General features: G+C 45.3%; 1 protein-coding gene across 3 annotated transcripts in view; it reads right to left on the bottom strand.

Annotated features, from left to right (window-relative positions):
* Window positions 1–13,775, bottom strand: part of CALN1 (calneuron 1) — a 130,006-nt gene that overhangs the window by 70,300 nt on the left and 45,931 nt on the right. For all 3 annotated transcript variants that reach the window (XR_012625751.1, XM_074845330.1, XM_074845329.1), the window contains exon 3: window positions 5,689–5,832. Coding sequence is in view for 2 of the 3 variants with exons in the window: in XM_074845330.1 (XP_074701431.1) it covers window positions 5,689–5,832 (144 nt within the window). In the remaining variant the exon portion in view is untranslated. The remainder of the gene's footprint in view (window positions 1–5,688; window positions 5,833–13,775) is intronic.

Here is a 13,775-nt window from a genome sequence, read left to right as displayed (position 1 = left end):
ACCACTGTCCCACACAGGGCAGCGCAAGCTGATCTTCTGGACAGAAGCAAACATTTGGCCATGCAGCGTCTAAGAGCAAGGAACTTGCCTTCTGCAGGCCACAGGGGAAAGCTCAGCACTTAATGTTTAGAAGAGAGATTTATTCTCCCTCCAGATCTTCCAGTTCAGGTCCTGCAGTGGTTTCCATCCCTGTGACACAGCACACATGCTCCAGCCAGTGGAGCACCCAGATCTGATGTCCCTTCCCTCACGTGGGGAAGCAAGTCCAAGCAAACCAAAGCAACGTCTACATCCAAACCCTCACCCACCCGCAGCACAGCAGCTTGGAGAACGGACTTTTAGGGAGACAGTGTACTGACACCATCCCTTGATGCCGCGCAGTTATGTCGCTGTCGTTTATTCCCTTTCCAAAGGGGATCACAGCAAGTGTGTGTATGCCTCGCTGTACGGGGCAGCCCCCGAGCAGCACAGCTTCTGCATGCGAAGCATAAGAAGACAATAAATCTGCAGAACCCCATTGCAACCATGGAGTTGCCCAAAGCTGGATGAACCTCAGAAGTGCTGCCTGGGAGCTGCACATCTTCAGAATCTTTTTTGCCAGGGTCACTGTGAATAGCTTACTGATTTTTTTTTCCCCCTCCTCAATTCCCTGCTCCAAAAAGAGCCAATGAAAAGCAGCTTGGGATTTTGCAGAATTTTAAATCGGGATTTTTTTTTCCCCTGTTTTTTATTGCTCATGAGGATGTCATAGCTGTATATTCTCTACTACTGCTGATGCATCACATAATGTGATAAAAGGTAACAGGTAGCTCACTTGTACGCTGATGAAACCAGCTTATCTTTTGCTTGATCAAAGTATTTCCTATTTATACTATAATAAACAATTTGACATACTGAGGGGGTTTTTTCCCTCTTGTGTTAGCCTGAAGTTATTTTTCCAGGGTACTGAAAACCAGCTGCTCCTCTAATTAGTACACTGAGTGCTTATTTTATTCCTCAGATAAAAGTGTCTTATGTTGTAACGAAACAGTTTGACACTTAAGTCACACATTCATCTATTTTATTGCGAAAGTCTGCTTAAAGAGTAGACATCCCAGATAAGGCAACACATTTAATGTGCCATTTCTCTGCATTTTTATTAGCATTACTGCCAATTGGAAGAATTTACAAATAATTTCTTTTCCAGCACATAAATATATAAAATATTTTACTTTCCACATACTGGCAGAACATTTCAGGTCATTCTCCAGATTGCAGACAGAAATGTATGCACCTCTCATAGTCTGCAATGTTTATGTTCATACAATATCTAATTATGTCTAAGAATAAAGCAAATCAAGGGTATAAACAAAGGTAAGATTTGACCTCTATTTGCAGACCAAAAGCAAACAATATGTCCCTATCAGGCACAGCACACTGGACAGATGCCCAGCTATACTGAACCACCTTCTGCTGGCACACAGTCGCACACCACTTGTACCAAGATGTAAGCAAAACTTTGGCCTAATGTCCATCTCATGCTCTGACATGTGACGGAACCACCGTTCCTCACCTCACTCCCCAAAAAGAGGCATTTTTGCACAGACAATCCCTTTTCCTTCTGTTCTGTTTTGGTACTTGCATCTCCCCCATCACAGCAATGCCATAGCATCTTCCGGTAGTTCATAAAAGGGTGTTTCTGTTGATTTATAAGATTTCCCTTGAGACCTTGAAATAGTCGAAGCAGATTCTCATTTTTCTCCCTAATTCATTTTTTTTATGCCAACTATCATATTTCTCTCTGCGGCAGCTGCGTTCCTCTTCACCTGGGTGAAGCATGCCTGGCAGAACAGCAAAGAGACTTGGAAGCAAAGGTGGAGAAGGTGTTTGTAGGAAATTCAGGGGGTCCTCCAGCCTCTGATGTTTATCTTCCTTCAGTGAGCACTGGTGAGAATTAGATTTTCACTGGAAATCAGTGCCTTCAGCACGTGCTAAGGGGACAAATGTAGCTGGGATCGTGGTTCTTTGCAGGGCTGTGGCATGTCCTCAGGACAAGGCATGGCCAAGGCTGAGGGCTTCCCAAATGCCACCATCAGTTACCGCTACCCACACCCTGCCCCAGGGCAGGAACAAAACATCTCTTGCCCCAGTGGCCCAAACTCGCCTCAGCTGTTGGGGTAAAAAAAGCCAAGTCAATAGGTAATCATGCGGTCAGCCTCTTGGGAGTATTTGCCAGCTGTCTCTGGGGATGGCAAGCTGGTTTTTGATGTTTCTCAGTATAGGATTTGCTGTGAGTTTGTATTTGTTGTACAGGGGAAAATAGTCTTGATCTGTTTGCCAGCCCCAAGCCACCCTGGTGTCCCATTTTAATGTTTCTTGTCTGCTCTCCCTCTTCCCCAGCCCTGCAGCAGCTTTGCTGTGCCATGGCACCGAAGCCCAGCAGATAAGCAACCCAAGCCTCTCCATGTGCCATGGGCTTCACGAGATGGGACAACCTGCATCCTTGTGATCCCAACAGTGACTCCTCCTGCCACTCTGAGCCCTGGAGGACATTTGCAAGCTCTTGAGCATCCCCAGCATCACCCCATGACAGTCTCTGTGGGCAAACCCACTCATTGAACTCATTTCCACCCTGCCAATGCCAGGGCTGCTGGCATGTCACCTGTGAAGGGAGGCTGATGGTAGCACTCAAAAGCCATGGAGCCATTAAAAGCAATACAACACCTGTGAAGAGTTCCTGGGCAAAATCCAAGCTGCGCAATTGCCATTTTCACTTAAGTTCAAGTAGCTTTTTCTAACTAACTACATTTTGCCTTCAAATGCAATGAATTATGAAATGCACCTTCATTTCTGCTCTGATTGGAGGCTCACTGTGTGTTACTGAACAGCTGTACGCTACAGCCCCAGAGGCAGTTGTCCTTGGGTGTCTCTGGAGTTGATCCCTGAGTTATTCACTGAGCTTGGGGAGATCCTTTGTGGCAGAAGGTGACATACAGGTGTGAAATGCTCTTGTCATATCAGTTTATGCTCAGCCACAAAACCACTCCAGCATACATTGCACATGCTCCTCGTAAAACACGTTTGGTCCAACCTAGCAACCCTGCTCCTACAGCGCAAATGCTTCCTCAGCCTGACCTAGACAGGGTTGAGCCTCCCTCCATATCCCTAGAGAAAATAGGGTCGGTGATGAAATACAAAATCAGACCAGCTCCAGTTGCTCATTATTTGAAGCCCATCAGTTAAATAAGCCATGGCAGATACAGCCACTCTGCCATCCTGCAATGAGAATGCACTCCCAAGGTAATTTCTGATGAAAACCGTATGTTTGCACTAGGTCTGTTCAGGCTGGTTCAGATTAAATATAAACCACTGCCAATTGTATTACCTCATTATTAGCAGACACTGGCAGCAGCCTTGTGTGGAGAAACGGACGTCTGGCTACACTACCTGCCGTCACATCGTAATTCATGTCAGGTGCCGGGAGATGCGCAGGAGGATTACCACCTCCCCTCTAGCTTTCCTGACCTCCTTGAACGTGACCTTTCATCCAGCTGAGCTTCCCACCCACCTGATGCTGAGCCAAAGCCTTGGAAAAGTTCAGCAACCCTCCCCCTCCACAGGACTATATGGGAAGGAGGGTAAGGTTGTCCCTGGGAGCGCAGGCATGACGGACATCCCCAGGAGCTCACTGGGTTCAAGCCCTGCTACCAAATGATGCTCATGCACAGTGGGAGAGGAAGGAGGAAGCTACTGCTGGTTCTCACTACATATTTCAAGTTAAATAAATTTTTAAAAAATGAAGACAATCTATCAGAGAAAAAGTAGCCATAAGCCATATAATATTAATTCAAGCTATATAGCATTAATTCAACTTTCAGGCAAGGTAAATCTTTCACATAATATTCCCCTATTTGCTCAGTGACTAAGAAATTTCCCATTACCCTGTCTTTTTTTAATGTATGGTCCATTTGCCCTTCACATAGCACAGACTTGTGTCCAGCCCTCAAACCCTCTGCTCAAAACACTGCAACAACAGGCAGCTGAGACATAAGAACAATAAAAACACCCAGCACAACCGGACTCTATCTTTGGAGTTGTTGAGCTGGAAGAGATGGAGAATCACCTCCCATCTCTGCAGAAAACACATTGAGCCTTCTGAAAAAGTCTCAAACAGGAATTTAACACCTTCCATCTGCAGCTCATTACTCTACATTTTAACTCCACCTCTCCGATTACAGGTCCCTGCACGCTAGGAGTGTATACAAAAGAGTGCCAAAGTCTCATGTCTGCGAGACTGAGAGTCAGGGAATAACTGGAGATGAATCAAAACTGGAAGCCAAGTCCACAGCACTCTTTTTCCAAAAAAGCGCAGAGTTTCGGTAAAAGACCCCATGAATTGGCACCATGCTGAGTCTGGCCTTCCTTCACAAAACCTAAAGAGAAATCACCTGGTCTGCTAGGAAAGGCCAGCAGAACATAACAAGGTGCAAACAATAATTTTTTTGAAACAATGCTTTTAAAAGCGATGGATTTTTTTATTTTTTCTTTTCTTTCAGGAATGAGATCATTTCAACAGCTGGTCTTCTCTATCTTCCAGGTTTTGCATTACTTTGTCTCCCTGTCTAGGGGAGATGCTGAACACCCTCGGGCAGGCTGACAGCCTCTTCCCTGCTTCCCCTGGCCTGATGAATATAGTTGTGCTGTGCATCTCATGGGGGCATTCAAGTCGGATATCCCCAGGGAGGTAGGAGAGCTTCACTCCCGTTGCCACCATCTCCCATGGTCTCTGCTCTCAGCAGTCTCCCCAAGGATGCTGGCGTCGCATCGGCTTGCCAAACATTCCCCTTCAGACCAGGGCTGCATCCAGCACTCTGGTTTGGCGTGATTTCATCTAACTTTGCACAGTGTTTCCACCCTGCCGCAGTCGCCTGCAGAAGGGTGGGAGACAGTCAGATCCACACCCCAGCTTCCCTGCACATTTCGGGCATCATGAAAGTCTCTCTTCCTGCTCTGACCAAGGACATTTTAAAGACAGCCCGCTCATTGTGATCATCTCTGATTGTAGCTTTGCAGCAGTTAAAAAGTCCTCCCTGGGCTCCAGCATCCTGATGCTGCATTTCTCTCTTCCTGTTAATGGTGGGTTCTGTTTCTTTTATTACCTCTTAGTAATCGTTTGACGAGCTCTCACAGCAGGACTTTGCTCAAAATTATTCCACTCTTCTAAACTTCTCCTTCAAAAACCATCAACACTTCATTACAACACAACACAGCTCCCATCCACAGCATCTTTTTTACTTGCAAGGAGCTGTGAGGCCACAGGACTGGGCAACTCTGCTTGGTTGGGTGCTCTGGTAAGTGTCATTGGGCCAGATTCTGCCCAGGAATGCAAAGAGAAAGGTTACAACAGCCTTGCAAAAGACCATTTGCAGCTCTGCAGAGAAAGGTTGCAAAAGCTGGTCTGTCTTCACTCAACTGTATCAGCTGGTTAAATATAAGATGCTCCATCTCCCTTGCATGGGTTGCCTGAGGGGCAGGTTTATCTACAGGAGGCTGACGGCTCACAGTCATCTGCCCTTTCCTTGCAAGTTTCACAGCTTCCTCTCCAGACCTTCCTTCTGACCATAAATTATTTGAGCCAAAAACATGGGCTACAACGCACTGGGAAAGCCCCCCTCCGCCAGTAACAGCGAACCAACAGCAAGGACTTACCATCCATGTCAAGGCGTTGCATGATAATCGCCAGCTCCACCTCACTGGGCATGTAACCCAAGGAACGCATTGCCATGCCCAGCTCCTGCTTGGATATAAAGCCATTGCCATCCCTGTCCAGCACCCGGAAAGCTTCGCGGATTTCTGTAAAGGAGAAGGAAGAAGAGAGGACTTGTTATGGTGGAGGACTCCCTGGTCAATGCATCTGCACACATGGGACACAGAAGCAACATATATTGCATTTTCTAATGTTAATGACACATATTTGGCCATTTCAAGTCAGTGCAATCAGGATATGTTCATACACACATATATACCTGCGTGTATGCAGCCACGCATGCATGCCTCTGTATGCAGATGGATAAATACAACAGCATCCCCACTCTCGCTGCCTGTTTTCTGTGCTAAATATCATTGCAAAATTCATTACACATCGAACTCCGTTTCTTTCTGCTGCATCTGCCCTGGACTGCTGCGGGTGAACCACCCTGATCTTCAGTAAAGTCTCCCTGCGTACAGCTGTACAGCAAACCCCAGCCCCAGGGGCTTCTCCAGCAGCTCTTCTCCAAGCCCCTCAGCATGTCTGCAAGCACGTTTGCCTTATGTTACATGGGCAGACCAAGCTCTAACTTTCTCCAACAAAACTATGTGACCAGAACAGCTGGGTGCTGACTGCCTCCTCTGCAGGGCACGGAGCTCTGCAGTCAGAGCCTGGATGTACATGTTCTCCCTTGTCCGATAAATGCAGATGTGCATCTTTTAAACCATACCCGGGCAATTTCCATCTCTCACTCCTCCTCACATCTCTTCTCTAATTTATAACTGTTTTACAGCAGTAAACAGCCTCTGATCAATAAAAATGCTGATGGCATCAAAGGAATCACTTCCATCATTCTTCCTCAGCCTGTCTCAGCTTCTGACATCTGACTTTGTTATGCTTTTTAATTCTGGCATATTCCCCTCCAGCCTTTAAGAGCCACTCTCCACTCGTGCACCACACCGAAGGACTCCTATGCATCCACCACTTCAATGACCCTGCATGTTTCCTGCTCCTCACAGACGTCTCAGCTTGAAGCCCCACCACCAAGCTCCCCAGATCTGACTGTTGCAAATGCCAAACAGAGAAATTTTAACATTTCAGCCAGCTGGGAGCCTATTTACTTTAAAGGGTTTGGTTGGAAGTGGGGAGAGAAAGAGGTGTTGGTTTCTTAGTTTTGGTTAAACGATCTTTGCCCCATGCTGTGGAGAGAAAAACACAGGATGCTTTATCATATCTCTTTTAGGAATGAGGATATAAGAAAAATCAGTATGCTGGGGCCCGCTGCAACTTTGCTCAGAGGAGTTTAATCTTCATGTGAAAGCATTTCATTGGAGAAGTGGGAGGGAAAACTCAGCAGGTTTTTTTGAGAAAAACCCCAACAAAAACCTAATTAAAAAATGCTCTATTCTCTATCAGGAAACAGTGGATGGAAAAAGTTTGGCCAGTCCTGGGTAGTTCAGGCATTAAACCTCACAAGAAAATATTCTCAGTCCTGCCATGGACTGCCAGCACGTCACCTCTGCCCTCTGCTGCCCAGGTGTAAGGGAGGCAGCAGTCCCCCGCAGTGGAGCTACGTGAAAGGTCCTCAGTCCTCCTGGGAAAAAGCCAGGAGCATCATAACCCACCAGGAAATGGTTTCAGTGACATCTCTGCTAACAGGTTCTGTAAAGCTTTACAATTCAAAGGCTGCTTCCAAATCACCTCACATCAAAGTTCACCACCTCCCTTGACAACACCAGTGCATTAGCAAATTCTGCTCCAATTTCCATGGGATGCTTTCTGCCATGTGTAATACCCTGGTGATGTGCCAGGGCCAGGGCACCTCCACGACCTACTGCTTCATCTTCACCACAGCTGTGTTATCATAATGAGATATGATCAATATTTAATCCATCCAAAGAGCCCACTGATGCAAAAAGGGAAGATCCTATTAATGCCAATGAATATTGGGCCATATCTGTAACATCTACACTGTGGGTTCAAGTATGCATCAACTGTGGCTTCTTTAAACTTAAATGCTTCACCTTGTCTCCCTGCCAGCCCAGGCTGGTGTAGGCTTGGTGCTATGAAAAGATGGTGAGGCTGTTCAAAGCAAGCTCGGCTGGAAGTATCAGTACATAATGCAAAGAACCTTTGGAGTAGGAACGAATCCCATTAGACACTGCCAGCTGTAGTGAAATCTATTTTCATATGCTGTGCTGAAAGCTAAAGTGCGGTAAATATTACATCGAAATCAATTAATTTTAAAATAAACTTTTGACAGCTGAAGACGAAAGAACTAAAAATATAGCAGGGAGCCGAGAAAGTATTTTAGAAAATAAAATATGAGCCTACCTTCAGAAAAGTTTACGCAAGAGTTAGACTGATCCAAATTACATGAATAAATTATGTCTGTACAAGGGCTCTGCTGCAGGATATCTGAATGCCAATATCTAGCAAGTATCTTCTCCAGATACCCTGACTTCTGAGGGGGCATTTAACAGCACTGCAACCTTTGAGCCTCGATCAGAGGAAACCCCACATGTTTGGGGTCCAGCTCTGTTCCGTATCTCTCAGAAATCTGAACTTTTGACCAAGCCTGAAACATCCTTCACACATCAGCTCCTGACACCAAATGAAGCTTTTTTCACTCATCACTCTATAAATACCACTTGTGCAGAGGTATAGTTGAAGAGCTATTTATAGGTTGAACACACTGTACACGAAGGAGCTGTGACCTCAGTCAGTGCCTCCTCTTTGTCTTTACATGTAACACCACCTCCTTATCAGCTTGTCTTTATAGTGATTCTTTCTCCTCTGACATACTCGTGGGTGCTGTCCTGCACAGCACCCAGCGTGTGAGCCACAGGCCTGAGCATCCTTCCCAAACCCAGCCCCGCCAGCGCTGCCGAAGAGCCGGTCCCAAACAGCGGTCCATGAACATGTGGTACCCTGGCTGGCCCTTACCTTTATCTCCAGCTGTTAAATTTCATTACCCAAAGCTAAAAATACATCAGCACTTTCCCCATATGACTTTCCCAAAGAAGTCGCCATGGCAACTGATGCTCCTGGCTCAGAACTGGGAGCGGACGTGGTCCACGGAGTAAATCTCTCAACAAAGACACCGCCAGGGCTTAGGAGAAACTTTGAGACCTCTTCCATCGTGGCTGGAAGCTGCCCTGCATAGGGATGCTTTACCCTGGCCCAGAAGGTAAGTCTTTGAAAGGAAAAGTAAGGATAACGGTGGGGGGCGGGTGACAAAGCAATGCTGCCCAGCAGTTGCCTTTCCCCTTGCCCAGCCAGGATGGCAGCAGAGCCTCTACACCCAACAAAGCACATATACTCAGATTACACCTTTTCTGGAGTGTTAGCAAATGCTAATATTTATTCCCCTTTCCACTATATAGTATCCTCTTTTACTCCCAAAGGTAGGCAGTTGACACAGAACTATATTAGAGGATAAAAGGGAAGAAAGAAGAGAAAACACAGCAAGATTTAGAGAACAGAAAATAGCCCATTTTGCTGGTGATGGCACGGACCTGAGCCTCAGGAAACGTCACTCCTTCCCAAGGAGCCCAGGCTAGGACCTGAGTGCTCTTCTCCATGTCTCAGTTTCTCCAGCCCCTGGGAACAGTCACTCCTCTATATAAGGTGATGTCAACAAAAAAGTGCTCACCTGACAGCCAGTGACTATTAGCAGCCCTAAACCATCTCACTCCCAGAATTAATCCGAACAGTACCAGCAAGCAATGCTTCTGCAGAGAGAGAGACTGTCAGACGGACCATACACAATGCTTAATGCTGAACATCGTTCAAGTGAAAGAGGGAAGAGACGGGATCAGCATCTGGCCCCATTCTAACATCTTTGTTAATGATCTCAAAGAGAGAGCAGTCACAACATTAATTAAATTCCAAAACGATACAAGGCTGGAAAGAATTGCCAGGACAAAAAGTGCAGCAAGGAGGAAGGAGCGCTGTGAGAATCAGCCAAGATTTCGGAGCAGAAGGGCCCTCGCCTGAGCCGTCTGGGCCAAGGCAGGTGTGGTGAGCTGGGTTTGAAGGCATGTTGCTCAGGAAAGTTTAGCCTTATGTTTTTTGCCCGGTGAGGATTTATGTTCCATGAGACCCAAGAGCACAGCACTCACTGCTCAGAGTTATTTGAGCATTCAAAAGCTGCATATGAGGAGGGTTGCTTTTAATTAATTCCCTCTCTTTCCTCACATTTACCAGCTGCACCTTCCAGCTTCCCTATTAAGGAGCACATGACCGGCCAATTACCCCCACACTCCTCTGGGAAGAAAGAAAGGAAGAATCAGGGAAAAGGATGATTTTCGTTCATTACCTTTCTGAAGGGCACAAACAAGACTGCTGTCAGAGTTGGACCTGACACCCAGCCTAGCAAGGCGTTAACTCTCTCCATCTGCATCCAGAAGAGACGTCCTCACCCACCCGCTCACATGGCGCCAGCTCCAGCCTTTCCCTTCAAAACACCTCTCCGCACCTCTGGTTGCCCTGGCCAAGCAGGAACCTGACCTTTCGCTCCCAGCCCCGGCTCATCCCTTCTCCACATTCAGTAACAGGTTTATTTACAGATGATTTCCCTATGACTGGTAACTAGAGGCAACCATCATTACTTTTGTTTTGCTTCCTGAATGAGAATGAATCACAATACTCCAGGAAATAAATTCAGCCTGAGCCACTAGTGTCCACTAGCTACCCTTGGGCGCTGCAGATGGTTTCAGGTTATTTCACCGGATATAAATATCACCATAATAAATTTTGTAATTACACCGTAACTACCACACCCTAAATGCACAGCAATTACAATCAGAGTCCTATAGTTATTTTCATTAGTATGATAAGAGAAGAAATACCACCACCCGAAATCTTGCAAGTCATCTCATTCACTTAATTGCAGGTTTGGGCACCAAAGTACAAACTGAATGATCTAAAAGCTGCAAATAGCACGTCCTTGAGTGAACTGTTAAGTGAGTCTCCTAACTACTATGTCTGTTTAAAAAAAATGGAAATTTCCATCCCTCCATCTGCTATTCTTATGCTTGTTTTTTTGCTGCAAATTGCAACAAAGTGTCAAAATAAGTACATTTTTCATCTAATGGAAACGCCTCCCCCCCCCAGCATATTCCAATTGAAAGTGTCAAAATATTTCACTCGGTTATTCTCAACCTCAGCAAAACAGTTCAGCATCCCCAGATCAAACCTTTTCACAGCAACCTGGAGCCGCGTCTACCTGAACGGCTGCAGCATCTTGCTGAGGCTCAGGCACCAAATCCTATCAGCATCACCAAAAAGAAGCACGGACCAAGGCTGCAGCTGGAACTGCGGCGTAAACCCCCGGGTTTTATAGTGGTCTCAGTGCTACGGCAGCTCAGGTAGACACAGTTATGTCAAATGGGCAAAACAAACCAGTGCTAGTCAACTTGACAAAGTACCTCAGCTCAGAAAGGTCTGCCTCAAAAGTAAATGCCTTGTCTTGTTTTTCCTGAGCAGGACTTTTTCATACAAAATTTGGCAGATTTTTTTTTTTTTTTCCTTCTCCAGGAAAAAATGATTTGTGGAAATGACATTTCCTGTGGTTATGTTCCCAAACACATTTAATACTTGCCAAGTAACCTGCAGGAACACCACATTACCATATAAATGCACAAAATAAAGGCTATCTGCTGCTACTAGACACTCTCTTAAATGGAAGCTTTTAGTGGAAGCAACAGGGGCTGGATTGGGAATGCTTGAAGATACTTACTCCGAGGGCAGGCTGGCGTGGACAGCAGCACTCAAACTCCTTCGCACAAGGCTGCTCTGTAAATGTGGCTTCATCCCTCCCTTCTGCGGGCAGTGCATGCTGAGCAGTGTGTGATTGCACGAGCCCTGCAGCATCGCACCGAGCCAGCGGGGAAGCACGGTGCTGAAAGCCAGCTGTCAGAAGAATTTGGCAAAATAGCAACTTCCACTCTTCCCTATAAATTTCCCTACCGTGGCCAGAATTTCATCCAGGAGACAAGCAGGGCTCCCCTTCAGCTCCTCCTGACGCCAACAGAAGGATGAATGGGGTTGGAGATGCTGTGCTGTGCCCCTCACCATTAAATAATGCAGAATACTCAAGTTTCCAGTGCCTGAGAAAGGTGAGGGAGGAACTCGGAATGAAAGAAGTGAGGAGGAGGTCGAAGAGGATGCAAATGGCCAGGCTGTCAGGTGAGAAAAGAGCAGGGCTCAGCTCAGGGAGGTGTTTTGATTTGCATCTGCAATAGACTGAGGAGGGCAGGAAAATGGAGGTGGACATCCCAAGGACAGAGAAAAGCTATTTCAGGTGAAGAGCAATATTGGTCTAAGAACAAACATATATGAGCAAATTTTAGCCTGACAATTAGAAGAAAGTTTCAGAGGTGAGCAACGACTGCAGCATTCTGGGCAGCTTTGCTTTCTGTGACCAAGTCACCTCTAGCAGTAGGAACCAGCTTCAGGGACCTCTTCCAGCCCACGTCCCTACTCCTCCTTAAAAAAATTTTTACTCCAAGTATACCAGTGCACACTGCAGCAGTCAGCATAAAACCAAGGTGGTTTCGTGTTAATTCTTACATGAGGGATCACGTACTGCGTACTTGAGCACATCATCTGCCAATCCCTGTTTGAGGACTTTGCTCAGATCTCTGGTCCTCCTGATGTATTGCTACATCCTTGGCTCTGTGGTTCCACTCTCTCAACCAAACAGCTCATAACATGGGTCGTTTTTTGAGCACTGACAATCAAACAAATCATAAATAACAGCATTAGGGTGGCTGTTGGCTGCATAAGCAAATATCTCATTTCTATTCACTGGATGGAAAGCATCTTTTTAAAGGTCTCAGCATTTTATGCAAGACTCCACTGCATATCACTGTCACTGCAGGAGATGGATGTGGAGCCAGCGCTGCACCTCATGCTATTTCCAGAGGGGCATTTTGGTCTCCTGGCACAACCCATGAGACCCTGCAGGCACCTTGGGTGGGGTATTCAATGCAACCACGAGGAGTATCTCCTATCCTCCTTCTTTTGACTTGTTCCACACACAAAACTCTGCAGCTAGGAGAAAGGAAAAGACTATGTACTTCCAAACACACAGACTGGGGCAAAATATGTAAATCCAGAGAGTTCTACAAGACCTGCAAATCTCCTCTTGTGCTTCTTTTGTTCCTCCCCTGTCATGGATTATTAAGCTGCTGGAAAATGCCATGCGAACAGCCCTTGAGGCCCACGCCTGTTTATCTCCTGGCAGGTGCAGCTCAGCCACTGTACACTGTTGGTGAAAGCCACTTCTGGTCCTGCTTGGACCCTGCACTGGTCAGGCTTATGGTCCTCTCCAGCTCTGGTCTCTGTGATGGGACTGTTACTAAGGTGGGCAGTCAGACTCAGACATTTTGTGGGACTCTCTGGAAGTGTTGTAACCCAGGATGTTCAAGGTAGGGTAAAAATTTATTACTCATTCTTGAGAAAGAAAAAAAGAAAAAAAGAAAAAAAGAAAAAAGAAAGAAAGAAAAAAAGAAAAAAAGAAAAAAGAAAAAAAGAAAAAAAGAAAAAAGAAAAAAAGAAAAAAGAAAAAAGAAAAAGAAAAAAAGAAAAAGGAAAAGGAAAAAGAAAAGGAAAAAGAAAAAGGAAAAGGAAAAAGAAAAAGAAAAAAGAAAAAGAAAAAAAGAAAAAGAAAAAGAAAAAGAAAAAGAAAAAGAAAAAGAAAAAGAAAAAGAAAAAGAAAAAGAAAAAGAAAAAGAAAAAGAAAAAGAAAAAGAAAAAGAAAAAGAAAAAGAAAAAGAAAAAGAAAAAGAAAAAGAAAAAGAAAAAGAAAAAGAAAAAGAAAAAGAAAAAGAAAAAGAAAAAAAAAGAAAAAGAAAAAGAAGTACTCCTAGCAATGAAAGAAGGTCACCACTATGAAAGCAGATAAATTTAAGATGCATGCTACAACTTCTGTTTACAAATAAAGAACCTGATACTAATATGAATAAGGAGAGAATAGATTTCCATTGTTTCCCAAAGAAACCCCAATCTCCTCTTTCACTAGCTCTTTTTAATAGGAAAC

The sequence above is a fragment of the Strix aluco genome, chromosome 19, assembly GCF_031877795.1.
Source record: "Strix aluco isolate bStrAlu1 chromosome 19, bStrAlu1.hap1, whole genome shotgun sequence".
NCBI classification, from domain to species: Eukaryota; Metazoa; Chordata; class Aves; order Strigiformes; family Strigidae; genus Strix; species Strix aluco.
This window is presented reverse-complemented; position numbering and strand designations above follow the sequence as displayed.